The 22951-nt window shown below is 41.5% G+C and overlaps 1 protein-coding gene across 1 annotated transcript in view; it reads right to left on the reverse strand.

Annotated features, from left to right (window-relative positions):
• The window catches only part of LOC146822610 (nuclear receptor subfamily 4 group A member 3-like), a 457521-nt gene that overhangs the window by 133467 nt on the left and 301103 nt on the right, over nucleotides 1–22951 (reverse strand). Inside the window, exon 4 of the mRNA XM_085608549.1 lies at nucleotides 19655–19833. Within this exon, the coding sequence (XP_085464675.1) occupies nucleotides 19655–19833 (179 nt within the window). The remainder of the gene's footprint in view (nucleotides 1–19654; nucleotides 19834–22951) is intronic.

Consider the following 22951-nt stretch of genomic DNA (forward strand, 5'->3'; position numbering starts at 1 on the left):
ATACAAAGGCAGATTGAGGAAAAAGTGACATCAATTGCACAAAGGTGTCCTTAACAAGCATTTCCAGACCTACCCCAGTTAAAGTGCCTAGGTGATTTCCACCACAGTGCACAATAATAAGGTTAGGCTGTGGGAGATGTAGAAAGGTTTTCACCAAAGGCATTAATTGGTGCCACTTTAACCCTCTCTGACCAATCCATTTAATGTCTACATTTGGCAAAGCAAGGTCTGTCACCATACCTCTTTTTTCTGCATACTTTTCACTCCAGAAGACATAGCTGTGACCTACAATCCACACTGTGAACATCTTTCAAGGAGATGTGGATGCACTCAGGAGGTGTCTTTCAGTAGAATGGCAATATGAAATGAAAGACAGTTGTAAAATGGAGGCATACATTTTTTTTTTTAATAAAAAGAACTCATTGGCTGTTTCAAATCATTTTACAGTTAAAACTAGGCTGTATGTGTACATTTTTAGAAGCATGTTTTGTATTGGTTCAGAAAATTGTGTTCCCACAGAAGATTAATTTGGATTTGCAGTTGGGTTTGACAGGTGAAGCACTCTTGCTCTTTGGAATAGAAACATTGTGTGCTGAACTTCTGACCTCTCTGCTCACACCAGTGTTCCATGAGCTGTTGCTATGGTAGCAGGCAGAAGTCAAGTTGGGGGAAGGGTTCATTTGGAAAGGGTTGAAATTTTCAAACAATAGAAATGTGTGATTTCATTTGAAAAAAAGTGGGAAGCACTGAGATTTGTAATTAACATGTATATGTGTGAAAAAAGAGAGGGAGCATTGCCATTTACTGGTTCTGGTGAGAGGAGAGAGGTGTACAGCTCTGAGATTCTGACTCTGATAATCTGCTGTTTGAGTGCCACATTTCTTTCTCAACTAACTAATTTTAAAGGTGAGTTATGAGTTTGAGAGGGGATGTATGTGGTGATTTCTGATATAAATATTTGAATTCTCATTCTTCATTAAAAGTTATGCTTTACATTTTGTGGTTTGGGAGATATTTAACTGTCTTGAACTTGTAAAATATTATGGAGTATGTTTTCACCATAAGTTAAGGTGTACTGGTATCACTGAGGAATACTGTTTTGTGCCTAGAATCAAACCATGAGTCTGTGTGCACACAGGAATTGTTGTCAGAGATTTTAATAGTGTTGGTCCGGTTCTCTAAGAATGGCATTTGTAGGAAAGGGTCAGCTTTTTTTTTGTAAATATGATGGTTTCCATTCAGCATAAATCAGTAACACACAAATGGGAGGCAAATGCTAACACATTTGAAATTGATATAGTAGATTTTGCTTCTAATCATGCAATTGCTGAGCTTGGTCCTACATATACAAAACTCCAATTAACCCTTGCTAAACATGTAATTTTACATACATTACTACAATGTTTATGCTGTTATGGATGCATGCATGCATAAGTCTCTTGTAACTGAAAATACACAGTCTGCAGAAGCAGATTCTTAGCACACACCCAGCTGTTTCTCCTGTAGAATCATGCTTAGTATTCACAAGTGAGTGCTGTTTCAGGTAGCAGTGAGTAACGCTAATACATTCAACATCACTAAGGTTGTTTTCCTTGGCTGGAGTGTAGTCAGTCACCCAGGTTACACATGTTCATGGTCTCAAAGAGCTGTTTGCACATGTGCTCTTTTCTGTTTCTGAAAACTGTAATGAAAATGTGTTAGACTGTTAGAGTACTTATCACTTGCAAAAAAAACAGTAGTAAGTGTGCTTTCAAATTGGCAAGCAAATTTCGTTTTCAGCCTAGAATCACACCATGAGTCTGTGTGCACACAGGAATTGTTGTCAGAGATGTATTTCGTGTTACTCTAGTTCATTTAGAATTGCAGTGGTAGGAAAGGGGAGGTTTTGAATGTTGTCAGAGATTTTATTTCTGTTGGCCTGGTTCTGTAGGAATGGCATTTGTAGGAAAGGGTCAGCTTTTTTTTGGGAACTGTGATGGTTTCCATTCAGCATAAATCAGTATCACACAAATGGGAGGCAAATGATAACACATTTGAAATTGATATAGTAGATTTTGCTACTAAACATGGAATGGGTGAGGTTGGACCTACATATACAAAACTCCCATTAACCCTTGCCACACATGTACTTTTACATACATTACTACAATGTTTATGCTGTTATGGATGCATGCATGCATAAGTCTCTTGTAACTGAAAATACACAGTCTGCAGAAGCAGACTCTTAGCACACACCCAGCTGTTTATCCTGTAGAATCATGCTTAGTATTCACAAGTGAGTGCTGTTTCAGGTAGCAGTGAGTAACGCTAATACATTCAACATCACTAAGGCTGATTTCTTTTGCTGGAGTGTAGTCAGTCACCAAGGTTACACATGTTCATGGTCTCAAAAAGCTGTTTGCACATGTGCTGTTTTCTGTTTCTGAAAACTGTAATGAAAATGTGTCAGACTGTTAGAGTACTTAGCACTTGCAAAAAAAACAGTAGTAAGTGTGCTTTCAAATTGGCAAGCAAATTTCGTTTTCTGCCTAGAATCACACCATGAGTCTGTGAGCACACAGGAATTGTTGTCAGAGATGTATTTCGTGTCACTCTGGTTCTTTTAGAATTGCATTCGTAGGAAAGGGGAAGCTTGTTTTCTGGAAATGTGATGGTTAACATTCAGCCCAAATCAGTATCTCAAATGAGAGGAAAATGCAAACATATTTGAAATCAACATGGTAGATTTTTCTCCCACTCGTGCAATGGGTCATGTAGTTGCTACATGCTAAAAACTCATATTAACCCTTACCACACATGTAGTCTTACATACATGTTTACAGTGTTTATGCAGTTATGTAAGGGTCCATTCAAGTCTCTCTTGCACCTGACAGTAGACAGTCTCCAGAACCACACTCTTAGCAGAGAGCTAGCTGTTTTTCCTGTACACTTATGCTTACTAATCAGCACTGTGTGGTGTTTTAGGTAGGAGTGAGAAACGCTAATGCATTGAACATCACCAAGGCTCATTACCTTTGCTGGAGTGTAGTCAGTCAGCCAGGTTACACATGTACATGGTCTGAAAAAGCTGTTTGGGCATTTGCTCTTTTCTGCCTCTCTAAACTATAAGGAAAATGTGTCAGACTATTAGAGTAATTATCACTTGCTCTACCACAGTAGTAAGTGTGATTTCAAATTGCCAATCAAATTTCGTTTTCTGCCTACAATCACACCATGAGTCTGTGTGCAGACAGGAATTGTTGTCAGAGATTTAATTCGTATTACTCTGGTTCTTTTAGAATTGCATTCGTAGGAAAGGGGAAGCTTGTTTTCATGAAGTGTGTTGGTTAGCATTCAGCCCAAATCAGTATCTCTCAAATGAGAGGCAAATGCTAACATATTTGAAATCAACATGGTATATTTTCTTTCCACTCGTGCAATGGGACATCTAGTCCCACATGTTCAAAACTCAAATTAACCCTTATCACACATGTACTCTTACATATATCTATCTAGTGATGAGGCAGTTGTGCAAGCGTCAATGCAGATGTCTCTTGCACCTCACAATAAACAGTCTCCAGAAGTACACTCTTAGCACACAGCCAGCAGCTTCTTATGCATAGTTATGCTTACTAATCAGCACTGTGTGGTGTTTCAGTTTGGAGTGAGTGACACTAATACATTCAACATCACCAAGGCTCATTTCCTTTGCTGGAGTGTAGTCACTTACCCAGGTTACACCGGGTTATAGTCTCAAGTAGCTGTTAGGACATGTTCTTTTTTCTGCTTCTGAAAACTATAATGAAAATGTGTCAGACTGTTATAGTAATTATCACTTGCAAAAAAACAGTAGTAAGTGGGCTTTTGAATTGCAAATTAAATATCGTTTTCTGCCTAGAATCACACCAAGAGTCTGTGTGCACACAGGAATTGTTCTTAGAGATTTAATTCGTGTTGGTTTTATTGTGTTTTTCACTTGTAGGAAAGGGGTAGATAGTATTATAGGATTTGAAAAGCTCATAATAAATATAGTAATATATTTAAATTACAAAAAGGTATTTTTTTTTAGTTTCTTTCAGGTATTGCTGCAGAGCAGTGACGCAAATTTAAGATGTCTATAAAATCAAGAAAAAGCGAAAACAACAGAAAAAACATGTATATTTGAAGACAACTGGAGGACCCAAGTTAGTTGAAGATGCTCATGTTGGAAAAAAGAAAAAGTCTTCTGGTAAGCAGACAAAGGAATTCTTTAAAAATATATTCAAAAAAAGGAAAAATTTTAAAAATGTCCCCACTGGAAAAACGGTTTCAAATAGAAAACAACAGGACAAAAGTGAGAATTTACTAAATGTTAATGTACAAGCAGAAGCAATAAAGTTTGACTTAAAAAGAAAAACAGCATTTAAAGAGATCCGTAGAAAAATGTTTCAAAGAAGAGTGATGTCCAATTTGCTAAAGGATGTGAAAAAATATAAGAAAAAAGCGAAATTTTACAAGAGAAAAAAAGATTTTGAAGCCATTGTAGCTAAGGCTTTAGAATTAAAAAGAAAACTATTCATTTTAATTTTGAACAGGATGCGTACATTAGAAAAAATGATCAATGTAATGAAGTCACAAAGCAAAACGAAAGGAGTAGTGAAAAGAAATAACTTTTGTAAAGTGTTTTTAGGAGAATGGATGCATAGTTCAAGTACTGAACCATTTTTTAATGAAGAGAGTTATCTTCAAAGTAATAGTTTGCTGCATGCAGTTGACACCACTGGGCGAGCTTATGAAGTGAAAGATGGTTGTATAATGGAAAAGGAGAAAATGGTTCCAAGAAATGAGGAAGAAGTGATGGCGGATGAGGTTATGGGGAGACGTCCTAAAGCCCCAGTGTATGCTTGGAATTGTAGTAGTATTTGTACTTTGCGACAGGAATCTATTGATCAATTACGTGAGTTTTTAAGAGAATATAGCAAAAAAAGTGTTAAACAGAAGATTAAGGTGCTTCAAAGACTAGATCCATGCAGAGTGAGAGAGAATACTGGTTTGCAAGGACACTCTCTGGCTTGTCTATCTAGGAAAGTTTGTCAAAGTGTTTTTCACCATTTTAGGATGCTGGCAGTTCATCATACTGAAATGAGAAAATTTGTGAGAAGATTGTATTTTGCTAAAAGTCCAGCAATAAAGTTAAATGAGTTGAATAGAGCTCTGTTCCGTGGAACTGTATCAGATGTTGAGAAGGTTACTGATGAAATTCAGTTTAGTTACTTTGGTCCGGAACAAGAAAGTGCAGAGAATGACACAGTTATTGAGGAAAATGTGGAAGAGAATGTAGAACCCTCCGTAAGCAAGAAATATGAAGATCAAATGACAAAATTTGCTATCATCTCTAATGAAAGACCAAATATTACTTGTATTTGTTGCCGGAGAAGCCATTATAAAATCCAAACAAGGAATGTTGATCTCTACAAAAAAAGTGAAGAAGAAGATAATTATAAGTGGAAGGATTTTGCAACATATATATTTCTTGAAAATTGTTTTGATTTAGGTGAAGATCAGCGTATTTGTAAATACTGTTATAACAAGTTAGAAGAAAATAAAATGCCAGCTAGAGCTGTACATAATAATTTAGAATTGGTTGATATTCCTGCAGAACTTACGTATGAGTCTATACTCATTCAATGTGTTCATCCGTTCCAGACTATAGTACGTATGGAGCCCAAAACCGGTAAATTACCTCCTTCAGATTTACAGAGAGGTTTAAAAGGAAGAGTTGTCTATTTGCCGTTGGATTTGAAAAAAAATATGGAAACTATTGATGCAGATACTTTGGAAACTGAACCATTAGTTATTCTGGTTAATGGTGTACCTACAAAGAATAAGAAAATTTGGCAGGAGCTGGTAGATGTACGGAAAGTACAAAGAGCAAATTTATATTTGAAAAGGAATAATAAATGGTATGAATCAATTTATATAGATGAAGATGAAGAAGATTTACTAGGAGACACAGAAACACCAACTGGGCAAATTGAAAAAGTGGACAAGTCAAAAGAAGAAGAAATTTATGAACATTTCAGCATACATCCTCTTCATTCAAAAGAAGTTATGGCAAACACTATTGATTTGTTTCAGATGAAATAAGCCAAAGGAACTCCCGTGAGTGTATGGGAGGAGAGCTTGGAAGCTCGTTGTTTTCCCCAGCTGTTTCCTACAGGAGAAGGTGGACGATACGATGAACGTCCAGTCCAGATTCCTGCTTCTGAGTATCGGACTACAAGATTATATGCAGAAGATTCCAGATTTCGTCAAAGTATTCCTTATTTGTTCCATCTTTTATTTGAAAGTGACTTGTCTGCACTATCTTATGCAGTAAATCACATTTTAAAAAGTGGAGTACATCTACATAATGTGTCTGCTAAGGATTTTATGAACAAAGTGCAGCAGCGAGATGATCATTTGGAATCACAATTGATCAATCTGATGGCTTGTCAGCGTGGAGCGTTACAACAAACAAATGATGGACGGAATGCTGACAATGCAAACATTCTCCCCCAGTCAAGAGATCTGGGTTAAATCCATCGTTCTTTTGCCCACTACACCACCCCAGTTTAGACATGGCCATATGCAAATCAGTCTTGACCCTGTGCCTCATGGGAACAGTCCAGCCCGAACTGCCAAGCCATGTCTTCCCTGGACCGGAATCAAGCATCCTAGGACCGGTTTCTGGCTATCAGCCGTCATCAGCCAGGATAGCTTGACTCCAGTGGCGTAGTGAGCACGGGTCCCACGTCTGGGAATACCCATCCCACTTAGGGCGAAAAGCGTTACAACAAACAAATGATGGACGGAATGCTGACAATGCAAACATTCTCCCCCAGTCAAGAGATCTGGGTTAAATCCATCGTTCTTTTGCCCACTACACCACCCCAGTTTAGACATAGCCATATGCAAATCAGTCTTGACCCTGTGCCTCATGGGAACAGTCCAGCCCGAACTGCCAAGCCATGTCTTCCCTGGACCGGAATCAAGCATCCTAGGACCGGTTTCTGGCTATCAGCCGTCATCAGCCAGGATAGCTTGACTCCAGTGGCGTAGTGAGCACGGGTCCCACGTCTGGGAATACCCATCCCACTTAGGGCGAAAAGCGTTACAACAAACAAATGATGGACGGAATGCTGACAATGCATTTCGGGCTGGACTGTTCCCATGAGGCACAGGGTCAAGACTGATTTGCATATGGCCATGTCTGAACTGGGGTGGCGTAGTGGGCAAAAGAACGATGGATTTAACCCAGATCTCTTGACTGGGGGAGAATGTCTGCATTGTCAGCATTCCGTCCATCATTTGTTTGTTGTAACGCTTTTTGCCCTAAGTGGGATGGGTATTCCCAGACGTGGGACCCGTGCTCACTACGCCACTGGAGTCAAGCTATCCTGGCTGATGATGGCTGATAGCCAGAAACCGGTCCTAGGATGCTTGATTGCGGTCCAGGGAAGACATGGCTTGGCAGTTCGGGCTGGACTGTTCCCATGAGGCACAGGGTCAAGACTGATTTGCATATGGCCATGTCTGAACTGGGGTGGCGTAGTGGGCAAAAGAACGATGGATTTAACCCAGATCTCTTGACTGGGGGAGAATGTCTGCATTGTCAGCATTCCGTCCATCATTTGTTTGTTGTAACGCTTTTTGCCCTAAGTGGGATGGGTATTCCCAGACGTGGGACCCGTGCTCACTACGCCACTGGAGTCAAGCTATCCTGGCTGATGACGGCTGATAGCCAGAAACCGGTCCTAGGATGCTTGATTCCGTTCCAGGGAAGACATGGCTTGGCAGTTCGGGCTGGACTGTTCCCATGAGGCACAGGGTCAAGACTGATTTGCATATGGCCATGTCTGAACTGGGGTGGCGTAGTGGGCAAAAGAACGATGGATTTAACCCAGATCTCTTGACTGGGGGAGAATGTCTGCATTGTCAGCATTCCGTCCATCATTTGTTTGTTGTAACGCTTTTTGCCCTAAGTGGGATGGGTATTCCCAGACGTGGGACCCGTGCTCACTACGCCACTGGAGTCAAGCTATCCTGGCTGATGACGGCTGATAGCCAGAAACCGGTCCTAGGATGCTTGATTCCGGTCCAGGGAAGACATGGCTTGGCAGTTCGGGCTGGACTGTTCCCATGAGGCACAGGGTCAAGACTGATTTGCATATGGCCATGTCTGAACTGGGGTGGCGTAGTGGGCAAAAGAACGATGGATTTAACCCAGATCTCTTGACTGGGGGAGAATGTCTGCATTGTCAGCATTCCGTCCATCATTTGTTTGTTGTAACGCTTTTTGCCCTAAGTGGGATGGGTATTCCCAGACGTGGGACCCGTGCTCACTACGCCACTGGAGTCAAGCTATCCTGGCTGATGACGGCTGATAGCCAGAAACCGGTCCTAGGATGCTTGATTCCGGTCCAGGGAAGACATGGCTTGGCAGTTCGGGCTGGACTGTTCCCATGAGGCACAGGGTCAAGACTGATTTGCATATGGCCATGTCTGAACTGGGGTGGCGTAGTGGGCAAAAGAACGATGGATTTAACCCAGATCTCTTGACTGGGGGAGAATGTCTGCATTGTCAGCATTCCGTCCATCATTTGTTTGTTGTAACGGCTTGTCAGCGTGGGACAAATGAATATTGGTATCGACGCCATGGAGAATTGAAATGTATGTTACGGAATTTAGGAACTCCTACATGGTTCCTTACCCTAAGCTGTGCAGAGGACGCTTGGGATGATCTTCTGGATTTTCTTCGAGAGGCAAATTCAAACATTAAAAACATCGAATACAAGACAGCAGGAGAACTGTGCTCATTGGATCCGGTTAATGTTTGCAGATATTTCAATCATAGATTTGAGGCTATGATGTCCTTCATCTGCAATAAAAAAAATCCACCTCTTGGAGAAGTTGTGGATTTCTTTTGGAGAAAAGAGTACCAAGCAAGAGGTGCTCCTCATATTCATATGCTGTTGTGGATCAAGGATGCCCCAAAATTTGGAACAGATGCAGATGAAGCAGTTTTATCTTTCATTGAAGAATATGCAACATGTGCGATACCTAAAAGCACAGAAGAGAAAAAGTTAAAAGAGCAAGTTTTACGTTTCCAAAGTCATCGGTGTGGAAAATACTGTCGACGGAAGTACAAGAGCAAAGATAAATTCTACACAAAATGTCGATTTGGATTTCCCAGACCTGTTCTTTCAAAAGGAAGAGTAAACAGTTTTATGTCAGCTGTGCGACATACTATTACAAGAAAATCTCCAAAAAATACGTACAACCTAAGAAGAAAAGAAGAGTCAAAATATATAAATGACTACAACCCAGTCATTTTATCCATGTGGAATGCTAACATGGATATTCAGTATGTGGCAGACAATTCTATTGCTGTTGCTCGGTATGTCACATCGTACATTACTAAATCTGAGAAAACGGAATTAAAGGAAATGTGGGAAGAGATTTCTCACGAGAAAACTGTCAGTAAGAAGCTATACAGTTTCAGTTTAAAGATGTTATCGCATCAAGAAATTGGATCCTACGAATGCTCAGATAGGTTATCATCTGCAAGTCTGTATTCGAAATCAAGAAGAATAATTTGGGTAAGTTTAGGCCTTGCAGCAATGCGAAATCGGGTACTGAAATCTGTGGGAGAAATTTTATATTTGGCCGAGAACGACCCGGAAAGTACAGATATTTTGAAATCAAATATGTTGGACACGTATTACCCAAAAAGAAGTTGTCATCTTGAGAACATGTGTCTCTATGAAGTGCTGCAGAACTACATTTTTTCAAGGAAAGCCACAGAAGACATCAAAAATGGAAAATATAAAGTCATTGGTGAGGAAGGATGTTTGGTGAAGCAAACAAAAGGAAGTTTGATTAATCATAGGAAGCTGAGTTGCGACACTACTGACAAAAAGGAATTTTACTACTTGTCACTTTTACAGCTGTTTAAACCATGGCGTACAGAGGACGAACTACTTGGAGAATTTCAAAGCTAAAAGGATTCATTCAATGCATGTAAAGATACGATTGAATGCAGTACTTTCATAAATTATGTGCAAATGTTAAATGAAGAAATTGAACAGGAAGCAACAATTGAAGCTGAAGTAGCTAGAGACAGTTCTCAAGACAGCCAAAGTTCTGAAACGCTCAGTCAAGATCCCCTAGGACAACCAATCGTAGAAAATGAAGCTGCAATAGCCATGAATGAAGTTGAAACGGCTATGAATCAAGCTCAAGAAGATTTAATAGACTTACCCAATTTGGAACAACAACTGAATGAAGAACAACAACAAATTTATGAAGAAGTCAGAAAAAAAAATGATCACGGATTACTACATGAAAATAAAGAGTGCACATGCACATCATTTGAACCAATCAGGATGTATGTGAGTGGACAAGCTGGAACTGGAAAAAGTTTCCTAATTAAAGTCATCAGAAGCTACCTACAGCAAAAAACAGATTCAACTTTGTCTTGTGTTGTTACTGCTCCAACTGGGTTAGCAGCATATAACATAAAAGGAATTACCTTACATCGCTTGCTAATGTTACCAGTGGAGCATGAGAACAAAATAGAACATCACAAGCTTACAGGAGAAGCATGCTTCGAAGTTTCAAGAGTGTTGAAGAAGATGCAAGTTCTCATTATTGATGAGGTAAGCATGGTATCAAATTCTAAAGAGAGATTATGACGTGTTATTTGGTGGAAAACATGTTATAGTTTTTGGGGATCTTCTACAGCTTACTCCAGTTAAAGGACAACCAGTGTTTAATACTGTGACACATGAAGACACGAAGAAGTCATTAGGAAGCATTGGTAATGCGAATATTTGGTCGTTCTTTGAGTACAAAGAACTTACTACCAATATGAGGCAAGCAAACGATGAAGATTATGCAAGTATTCTGAAAGATATCAGAATTGGACTACTCACAGAAGTTGGCAGAAAAGCATTACAGAGTCGGTTGCTACATAATTTATTTCCAAAGGAAGAAATAGTTGCAGAGAAAATATACAAGAACATTGCAGAAAATAATACTGTAATCTGCTTAATGCCAACACTACGTGAATGCTCGATATTCAATGAGGAACTTTTGAAATTGGAAAAGGAAGAGATTAAGAAAATGGAAGCAGTTGACAAAATTCAGCATGAAGGAATTACTATTACATTAACAGGCAAACTGAAAAATAAATTGGATTCTCTAGAGAAGAACATTTCGAAAACAGCTGGATTAGAAAAAAATCTATATCTTTGCATGAACTGTCGAGTATTTTTAAGGAGAGATTTGGATGTTGAAAAAGGTTTAGTGAATGGAGCTATGGGTAAAGTTGTGGGTTTTGTGAAATGCCAGAAAAAAGATGGAATTGAATTTTTAAAAATTAAAATTTGATCAGATTGAAGAGGTTAAAGAGATTAGTCTTTGTTCAGTTCGTTTCTTGCTTGTGAAAGACTTATATGTACGTAGGAAGCAGTTCCCGTTTCCTACTGAGACACTCATGTACTCACTCACAAACTCACTATCAAAGGTTACAGATTTCAGTTAGGAAATAAAAAAATGTAAACTTAGAAATTCACTTAAAAAAACAAAGGTTACAGGGATGTTATAGTTAGGAAATAACATAGAAACTATTTAGTAATGCCATCAGGGATGTCATTGACCATGTCAAGAGTGATATAATATATGACGTCACAAGCAATGCTTTGTGGGGGCCTAAGTTATAGTCAGCTCATGTAACTATAACTGTTGTATGGATATATAACCTATTGACAATAGTCAGTAGGTAGTTATAGTTAGGGCTAAAGTTTCCATACAAAAAACATTTTTTGTTTTGTCAATAGCTTTGGCACCGCTTGATGAATCCTCAAGAAATTTTCAGAAAACTTCCCCATTGTGGTTCAACTCATGTGTTGAAAGTTTCAGGGTGATCCATCAAGTGGGGGCCGAGAAAAAAGGGGTCTAACAAAATGTGTTTTCCCTATGTTATATCAATGAGGATTTTTCTTTTTTTGAAGACAACTACAGCCCGAACTGCTAGACGGAAGTACACCAAGTTTCGCAGAAAGCTAGATGCTGGTCCAGAAAGTGTGCTTTTTGTGATTTGGTATAAATCCGTTCGGTAGTTTCAGTTATTGAAGCTTAAAAAATATACCTATCTGGTGACGCGAGCCCTTGTAGTGGACTCGCGGATCCTAGTGAAATTTGAATGGCTGTCAACACTTCAAGCAGGAAGTGTCGGCAGCCATCTTGGAACTCAGCTTCAAGCTGAGTCCCACAAACAAAAGTAGAAAATAAAGAAAAGGAGGCAGAGTAGGAATACTCAGACACCACAGATATGGTGAGGGGTCCCCACAGGGACCCCTCCATGCAGTGAAAAGAGATTTTTTTTCTCCAATTTTGCAATGATTTTGTGGGTGGATCTGTGGATTCACGGCAAAATAAAAAATAAAAATGGGGGCTCTTGCACGGTTTGTTTGTTTATTTATGTGTTAAAGGTTTTATATAGCGCGGACATGACCCGAGTGAGTATCAGAGCGCTTTACAGAAGTACAGAAGTACAAAAAGTGTTGCAAGTACAAAAAATAAAAAAATTAAAGAATTAAAACTTCTTTTAATTGAAGCCCTGCTAGGCGGGCCTATTCTCGGGGGTATATGAAAAATAAAAGAGCTGGCACATGGGGCCCTCTTTTAATTATACACCAGGGACCACCACCACCCTGGGGTTCTGATTTAAATTATGCGGGGGCCTACACTGCACCCCTGTGCCCCAGGGATCACCACCGGGTCTGCTTGAAATATTAAATGGGGGCCTCTTGGACCCCCCAGCTCTGGGGACCTCCACCTACCCAGGGCTATACAAGTAAAAATGCAAGGGGGCGTGCAGACCCTCTCCCTGCCCCAGGACCCACCATCTTCCCAGGGTAAATTCAAAGGAAGGGGGTGGGCCGCATGGACCCCTCCTGGAGCCATACATGGCTCTGGGGACCATCACCCCCAGTGCCGGCTCCCTCCAAGCCATAGCAAATGATGCTCTGCTTTGAGCAAGCATTTTGCTCTTACTTGCTCAAAGCATAGCACAATTGCTTTTACACAGAGAGAGGTGCAGATTAGCAGCTCCTTATGTGTAAAAGCAAAGCAGGTTCATGCAGGATGCGAGGAGCTGTCAGGGACCGCTGGGCCATGAGGCTCCCCCCGTGGTACCCGACGCTGCTAAGTGGGTGCCCTGGGTGAGACCTGGGAACCCACAATAGAGGACAGGCCCTCCTATTATTGTTTTTTCATTTTCAAAAAAAGAGGTCGGGCCTGGGGCGTTCACCCCACTCTCTTTAATGTATTATATAAAAAAACAAAAAAAGGCTAGGCCCCAGGGATTGGGGCCCGGGGCTGAAATTGTCCAGAGAGGGGGCCACACGGCCCACCTTCCCATTGAAAAAAGGGTTGGCCATCGGTCATGGGGTTACCAGGGCCAAAAACGGCCCAGGGAAGGGGGCCTAAGTGGCCCTCTCCCTTAAAAAAACTGTCCGTGGGTACCAAAAAGCCTCTTGTTACTGCCAGTAAGTCCCACACAGTGGGATTGCCGGGAGGTCTGCAGAGGCATCGTCCCCTTTCTCCACAACTCTGCAAACATGCCTCTTGGCAAATTGTTGGTGGTGGGGATGAAGCCCCCTTGGCTATTGAGGGTCCTTGGGGGCCAACTACCCCTCCTGTTACCTTCAGTAAGTCCCACACAGTAGGATTGCTGAGTGACTGTTGGAGGCCACGCCTCCTTTCTCCATCACTCTGCAAACACCTCTCCTGGCACACTGCTGGTTGGGGGACAAAGCCCCCTTGGCTCCAGATGGTCCTTGGGGACCAACTACCCCTCCTGTTACCTCCAGTAGGTCCCTTACAGCGGGATTTATGAGAGCTGGTCGGAGGCCTTGCCTCCTTTCTCAACCACTCGGCACACAGTTAGAAATTCACTTAAAAACACAAAGGTTACAGGGACGTTAAAGTTAGGAACTAGATCTTGAAAAACTTTAGAAATTCACTGAACAAAACAAGGGTCAGAGGGATGTTATAGTTAGGGTCAGATTTCCCTAATACAAAAACAGTGAAATTCAGCAGTTATAGTTACCTGAGGTAACTATATCTTACACCCCTGCAATATGCTGCTTATGATCTCACAAATTACATCACTCATGACATGGTCAGTGACATCACTGATGGCATCTCAAATGACATTGCTGATGACATCATCCACAGAACCATTCACACATCTACTCACACCCCCATACAACCTCTTGTATTCCCACTCACACACCCACACAACAATCACATACCCATTCACAGACCCATACCAGGACTCACATACCCACTCAATCTTCCATAGAGGCACTCATATACCCACTCACTCACTTGTACAGCCACTCACACAACCATTCACTCACCCATACAGCCACTCATACAACCAGTCGCTCACCTGTACATTCTCTCACATAGCCACACACTCACCCATATAGCTACTCACGCACCCACTTATTTACCTACACAGTCACTCACATACTGACTCATTCGCCCATACAGCCTCTCAACACAGTCTCTCACTCACCCATAGAAACACTTACATACTCACTCACATATCCACACAACCACTTACATACCCATTTACACATCCATGCAAGCACTCACACATCCATTCACTCCCACACCTATAACACCATTCACACAGACACTTACTCTCTAATATAGCCACCCACACACAACTCACTTAACCAAACACCCACTTAAACAGCCACTCACTCACCCTTACATTCACTTACACACTGAGGCACTCATTCATGCAGCCATTCAGACACCCACTCACTCACCCATACACACTCACTTATCCACCCATAGAGCCACTGCCACATCTACTCACTTACCAATGCAGCCACTCACAGAGCATCTCACTCACCTACACAGCTACTCACACATCCACTTATACACCCATACAGCCACTTACACCCCCATACACACAAGGATACAGTCACGCAGCCCCTCACATACTATATGTTAGAAATGGTATCACTTAGTAGCAGTGCACCTAGTATACTAATGTAACTTTTGTAGTAGGTTAGAATATATGTTTAACACCCTCATACTGTTACGAAGGTCCTGCCTAAGCAGAACATTGCCAGAAACTAATCGGGTTCCCGACGAACTACGGCTCCCAGCATGCCCCTAGTACTTCCGGGATAGAGATTCAGCTGGAGGACGTATGTCCAGGAACAGGCAGGCCTTTAAAACTGTGCTGGTTCAGCTGGTACGCTGCAGATTATTCCTACTGCGAGTGTGGAGTCAGAGGTTTGGGAACGGAGAACTTTCCCCCTATATTTGGTCCGGTAAGGGTGCTACGGCACCGGATCTGATTTCTATGGGAAATATTTTCTGTTGGTTATAAGAATTCGCAGATACTCTGCGATGTCTGTTGGAGTTATTCAATACTTCTCTCCTCCCATTTCAGTCATTGGAGGGTGCGGAGCTTTGGTAGTTAATTGGTGTAATCTAGTACTCGCAGCCATGAGGGAAACGGCTTAAGTACTGGAACCGGAGAATTACTACATTGACAAAACCGTGTTTAGGACGGCCTTGGGTTATTTGGTGACATTTGAGGCATGCCGAAGTCGGGTTGAGATCCGACATGATTGCGATACATACCTAGTCATTTAACAAAGCTGTGCATGAGACGGCAGGAATATTGTTGGTTTAACAATTCTACAAAAAGGATCTTCTTTGACAATTATGGCACAAGTTAATTTTGCTTACTGTGATGTCATGTATCTACTTGAGGAATGTTAATGAATTCAATCCATCAAGGATATGGTCTGTTATACATGACTTCTTCAATGAATCAATGATGTTTATTATTTATGCCTATTTATAACAGGGGTCTATAAGGGATTGGTGAAGCCATCCCCTGTGACGTTCAAAAAGGCACATTTAATGGTGGGCATGCAATAAAGTGGCATAATGTGATACTATAATGTTTGTTAAGGAATTGATAGTAACGCCATCTTTGTTTTTCAGATTCACAGTTGGCACTATAGTTTTGGAGCCATTCATATTAGTCTATCGTTCTCAGAAGACTAGAAGAAGGTGCTATCTTTTTCTTTACATGTACATCACAATAAGTATAGCTTGATATTTAGTATTAAATTGTCTCTGTAGTGGGGCTTGTTACTAATCGTTTCTTCTTTGCCTTCCAGGTCTCCCTCCATGTTGTCCCCATCCTTTCCTTCCCTCGCTTGATCATACCAACCTTCTGTGCTATCATAGCTAACAGAATTGAGACGATCAAGAGGTGGACCCCATTTGTGCATCGCACCAACTCCAAGGTATTGTCCGAGTTGACAGGAGCTACAGGAGCTGACACATACTCTTAAAAATACACTCACTTGATAATGTCATCAGTGATGTCATTTGACATCTCATCAGTGATGTCATGAGTGATGTCATATATAAGGTCACAAGCAGTGCATTGTGGGGGATAATTTATAGTAAGCTCAGGTAACTATAACTGCTGAATTTTACTGGTTTTGTACAAGTGAAATCTGAGCCTAACTATAACGTTCCTTTAACCTTTGCTTTTTTAACCGCTTCAGTGCCCATGACGAGATGGTCTCGTCATGGAGCGCGGTTGCGCTGTGCCCATGACGAGACTATCTCGTCATGAACCCCGCCCGCTAATGCAACGCCCGGCACAGGGCGGGGAAAGGGCGTGGCACTGAAGGGGTTAAGTGAACATACATATATATATATCGATAGATAGACAGATAGACAGATAGATAGACAGATAGATAGATAGATAGATAGATAGATAGATAGATAGATAGATAGATAGATAGATAGATAGATAGATAGATAGATAGATAGATAGATAGATAGATAGATAGATAGATAGATAGATAGATAGATAGATAGATAGATAGATAGATAGATAGATAGATAGATAGATATAGATTAAACTTTGCTATTACATTTTTACCACACATATGCCTTTACCAACCATGCCTTTGCAATGAGATCTTCGAGGTAAAAGCATGCGTGGTAAAGCATTATCTGTTGTAAAATGGTAATGATGTATGCATTGTATTCATGGCATTGTAAAGGCATGCGTGGTAAATTAATGTGTCGTTCCGTCATACAACCCTGCATGCCAGTATCTGTGTGATAGTTGAAAGTGTGGAATATGCATGTGGGAATGAAAAATATTTGGTGAGGAAGGGCTGGGAAGTTACCAATACTTATTTGTTTTAGGGTAGAATGAGGGTAAGAATTTGCCAAGAATAAATAGAAAGGGTGGCAGGATGTCAGGTAGTTATTTTTTTGATATATTTGTTTGATGGTGGGGTGTAATGACAATGATCGAGAAGTGGGTGGCAGGACAGCTATTTTTTTTATAGTTAGGTGTGGAGGGTAATGCTGAGGTTAGTGTCAAGACACTAATAATTTAAATATTTGGGCATTGTAAGATAATGTGAAGGGAGTTGGGGCTAGTTGGCTGGCCACCTGGTTGGACTTGACTCCCTATATCTCCTCCACATCTGCACTGCTTTACTGAGCAGGGTAACCGGTTGTGGGGGGCCATACATAACATAAATTGTGTATGGACATCTAAGAACGAAGAGGATGATTTTCACCTCGGGGTTCTGAGTGGCAATCCCCTAGAGACCTCAAACTTCACTCATCGTGCTCATTTCATGTCCATAACAGCACCACAATTAAAATTCTCCCTGTTATTCTCATCATAGTAAAGGAAATGTATTACCAAGTGAAAAGCGACATTGATCCTAACGAAATAGTTGAATTATTGAATCCTGCAAGGGTGACATGATTGGTGGACTGTGAAATGTACAGTAACAAGCTTTACAATGCAAGGGAAGACTGGAAAGGTAGAAAGGTTATTACAGTCAAAGAACATTCTGAGATATAATGATGCTCGTTTTCTGTAATGCAATCGCAAAAGAAATGTCTTGATTTACGTTTTTAATTTTCTAGAGATTGGTAGTGGCAGGCATGCCAAAATAGTTTCTTTCAAGATAGACTGATATTTGAACTGTTGCTAGAGGGTCATGCTGTGAGGATATTGAACTGTGTACAAAAGGATACTGTTGAACTTCTCTGATGATATCCAAGGAGCTCAAGCTATCTATTAGGAGCTGCACTCAAGAAAAATTAAATATGAAGGAATGTATTGTTACACACATGACTGCATTGGACATGAGAATTTGGGCTACTCAAACCTTCAATTGTGATTCATCAGATAAAACATTACATTTATAAATACAAGGGCACAATGGAATGGAAGACCAGATTGAGAGGAAAGGCTATTGATGACAAGTCTGGGAGATACTTATGCTTGTTTGTTGGAATGCATCAAATATTGGTGTTTAGACTGAAGATTCTGGCTTCCTATAAAATGATGATAGGTACATGCGGGAGATGTTCCCTTGTAATACACACTGTTATTTGAGCCAGGATTTAAGCATTATGCTCTCTGAACTCGTGAATGCTAAAGAAATTGCCACTGCTATGCCTGTCTGATGAGCTCAAAGTGGAGCACATTACCCAAAGCTGAGCGCTGCATCCCATAACATGATAACTGCACCTAGGTGGTCATCCAGCAGAATCTGAACACACGTCCGCACAGGCTCAAAACAAGGACAGTACACTTCGAACCACACACTCTACTCAGTGTAGCCTGCTACCCATGAAGGCAAGTGCTTCAGTACCCCACATAGGGGTAATAAGCGCTATATAAATGTCGCAATACAATACATTATGAGTTGCATTGAAGTATAACGTGAGAAAATATATTGCCATTTTTCTACTTTTATTTGCAGATGTAATCCAGCGAATTGAATTGCTAATCTGCAAACATAAAAATTAATGCGGTCACATACTTCATCAGAATAGAAAGTTCTACACGCACACATTAGAGTCCAATTTTCCAGCATACTTCGGGAAAGTTGTGGCTCTTAAACATGTTAATCTAAAAACATGGCACCCAATTTCATAGGCAAAATGAGAACATTCTACAAAGATACGATAAAACATGCTTTGAATTACCTTCAGCTATGATGCACAGATATTATGGCAAAAAGATTCAGACACACTGGAGATTGTTTTCTAGCTTAGCAAAGTCCAAGTCTACAGGCCTCACTAGAAGCGACCTGATAATACGGTGAGGTAGTAATGCGCACGCCTGATATCAACGCTAACAAGTGGTGTTACTCCCCCTTATTGGGCCATTCCATGCCAGGAAGGTATAATGGTAAACAGGATGCGGCTAACTGTTTTTGGACACATTCTGCACGTTATTCTCCATTTGTGGGTGTTAGTTAACCCAAGCAATTGACATACTTTCACTCAGTGAAATGCACCGGTGAGAACTTACGAGCTGCTTGTATACACTGTAACAATATGCTGATTTTACTAAATAAATAAATGTGATGCTTGTCTTTGCATGGCAAGGTGCTATAATGAAACGTCTTAATCATAAAAATGGGATGAAATATTTGCTGTTCTCACTTCAAATATGGGAAATGTAAGCAATTCATGGGATTTCATTTGAATCAACTACAGTTAACTATAGCCATACTCATGTAACTAAAAGGTTTACAGTTTACCGTACCTGTGATCAAAGTTAGAGCTGATAAGCAGGCTAAGGCTGAGATATCGAGGTGAAGGCTCTGTAAATGTAAGGAGAAGTCTCTAATCGAGTCAAGCCACTCCCCGAATCCACGAAGGCACTGTAGTCTGTGGAGCACAAGGCCATTACAGAAAACAAACTTGTCTTCAGCTGTATGAGATCTGAAATAAATTAATTTACACAAATCAACGTATAGTAAAGAAACACATGATCCCTTTTTCAGATCAAATAGGCAGTCTAATATTTATTTTTTGATCACCATCATTGCATTGAAGATAGACACACTCTCTCTCTCTCTCTCTCTCTCTCTCTCTCTCTCTCTCTCTCTCTCGGTCTCTCTCTCTCTCTCTCTCTCTCTCTCTGTCTCTCTCTCTCTCTCTCTCTCGGTCTCCCTCTTACACTGGTAGCACTAGAACCATTGTAGTCACAGTTAGGTCAGACTTTCCATAGGAAGGGCATTGTTTTGTTTTTTCTGGTGCAAATACTTCAACTCCTTTTAGCAAATCTAACATTACTACTTCTAGACACAAATCCATAGTAACATACTTTAACAGTTCGGGACAGAAATAACAAACAGCATCTTTTATTCTCATTTTAAACCAATGAAAGTGGTTCCAAAAAACCCTTTTTGATTATTTTAAACCATTTTTTCTAGAATTTCCTTTTTGGTGGCCAAAGTAAAAATAACTGAAATACATGGTGCATTAACTCGGGGAGAGAAATAGAAAAAAACACCTTTTGCAAGTGGTACCACCTGGTTATTCCAAGTAGTGGCAATCTATTCGTCAACACATGCGACTTTGCTGCAGTCCAGACAAAAGATTCTGGGAAAGCGCAGATCACAGTCCTGCTGCTGGAATGTAAAAACATTCAGGCGAAGTGTGCCTCCAGGCGGCACCACGGCTGGAGAGCAGTGCCAGATGTCGACGTCCCCTGCTGCTCCTGCCTTCCTATTGTGCATTGGTGAACTGCTGGGAATGACATGCGTTTAGATGCTTATACATCCCAGAAGTACCAAAGGAGTACTTTTTCCTTTCCTTTCCTAAACTCATATTTTCATATTTTGCAAGTGATTTTCTTGACCTTCTCCTGGAGGGAATTTTGCGGAGCTCCCAAAGTATGAATTTGGGAAGGGCCTCTTTTTTCCTCCTCCACCTCTTCAGGATCATGAGGTTCAGGATGGTCTCCTTCTGATGTCATTCTCCAAATTATTTTTTCATATAATCATCAAAAAAGAGAAGTCAAAAACAAATAAAGACAGATTACAAAAGGTGTGAACCAAGTGATATCCAAATCCCTAACGCAGGAAATGGGTCTGGAACTCAATCACGCCACAAAAACAGATGTGGTTTTACTGGGAGTCATTGGTACGGGGTCCCATTTTTTTGGTACTGCAGTACAGCGACATCAAAAATTGCATGGATTTTAACAAAAACTGAAAAATCTCCTAGCTATCAGAAAACATATAGTCTCAAACCCTAATAAAAGGCCCCCCTTAAAAATGGCCTCTTCATAGCAAAAGTAACTCTTATTTAAAACTTCTGGGGCCTACAGTACATTTTTGGTACCACAAGATGCAGAAAAGAAAGTAAAGGCTTCACGCGAGGCATGCACCACTCTAATATTATCTCTATAGGCCTGAGGGAGTACTTCAGGACCACAGGGACATAAAAAACAAAAACAAACATGAATGCTGCCTTCCAATTGGCCACTCAGGGTACATCAGGGGCGGCTCCTCCATTAGGGTTGAGGAATGCCGCCCCACTGCTTTCTCGCAGTGCGAGCAGCAGAAACATAAAATGGTAAAATACCATTATATGTTTCTGCTTCTCACATTGCAAGAAAGCAGAAGTGTATGCCTGGCTGGGGTAGTCGGGTGGGCGAGTCGGGGAGGAGTGGCCTACCCAATGCTGACTGCCCTGACTGTTTGATCGGCCCTCTGGGGTCGACCAAACCACTCATGCGCACTCTGGATTTTCTCTATGTAGGCTGCATGCAGTCTACATAGAGAAAATGGCCTCCCCATTGGCGCCCGGCTGGGCACCGTCCCCACCAATCACAATGCTGTCATTGCAGCATTGTGATTGGCTTAGGGGAGGGAGGCTGCCTTCTTCCTGAGAGCAGGAAAGCAGCAGGAAAACACGGACTCGGCCAGGAGCGGAGGAATCGCGGGACCCGGTAAGGTAAGTTTTTTTTTTTTTTTTTTTTTTAAAAACCTTTATTTCTTCAAGAGTCTGGACACAGCTATTCAGCCGACAACCCGGAGGTTCGGCAGCTTCGGTAGAGAAGGACAGAGAAGCGTCCACATTGCATTAAGGAGCAGTGAAAAGGTTCCATTTTTAAATAAACACAAACACACAACAAACCCCAGCAAGGCAAGAACACTGAATGCCCATGGTGATAGCCCCCCAGGGGAGGCCGGACCCCAATCATCTAACAGTCACAGTACTGTGATAAGAGGAAGAAGGGGGACAGCAGAGGCCCAAGAAGTCAATTAACCATCACATCTTATATACTGAGCTGGAAAGAATGTCAAGAAGAAAGCTGTTCCTCGGGGGGATCGAAATCAGGGGCAAGACATATTCCCCCCCTGTATTGATTCCACCGCCCCCAGATGGCGTGCCACTTCCGAGGGCGGCCTCTAGCGCAATATACTGTCTTTTCCCTGAGCATACTCCAGTCCATATTTTCTTTCCACGCGGTCAATGTGGGGGGCCCCACGGAGCCCCACAATCGCGCGATATCTCTCTTAGCAACCATGTTACCCAGAGTCACCCATTGGGTCTGTGCCTCATCGTGATCAGTGGGCCCCCAGACATTCAGGAGACAACACCGCGCTTCCGGCTGCATAGCAATGCCCGTCACCTCCCCCATCACTGCATGGACTCTCCTCCAGAATTCCGTGATGACACCACATTCCCAAATGATATGCAGGAAAGTACCCACCATGCCACATCCCCTCCTACATAGGCCTTCCTCAGAGAATCCCATATGAACCAGCCTTGGCCCCGTCACATACACTCGATGCAGTATTTTGAGCTGCACCAGCCTCAGACGCAACGGGATCGCAACCTCCTTGGGAGAGGAAACAGCAGACTGCCAATCCTCGTCATCCAACTCGAGTCCATCCCTAGTCCACTGGTCCCGCAGCCCCAGAAGCATATCCGCCCGGACATTTATCAATTTCTTGTAGATGAGCGAGATCGTGCTCTCAGGCATATGGCCATCAAGGATCCGGTCCTCCAAAGGAGAGGACTCAGGCACCTTCTCACCCTCCAC

Source organism: Triturus cristatus, chromosome 5_2, assembly GCF_964204655.1.
Source record: "Triturus cristatus chromosome 5_2, aTriCri1.1, whole genome shotgun sequence".
In the NCBI taxonomy this organism is placed as follows: Eukaryota; Metazoa; Chordata; class Amphibia; order Caudata; family Salamandridae; genus Triturus; species Triturus cristatus.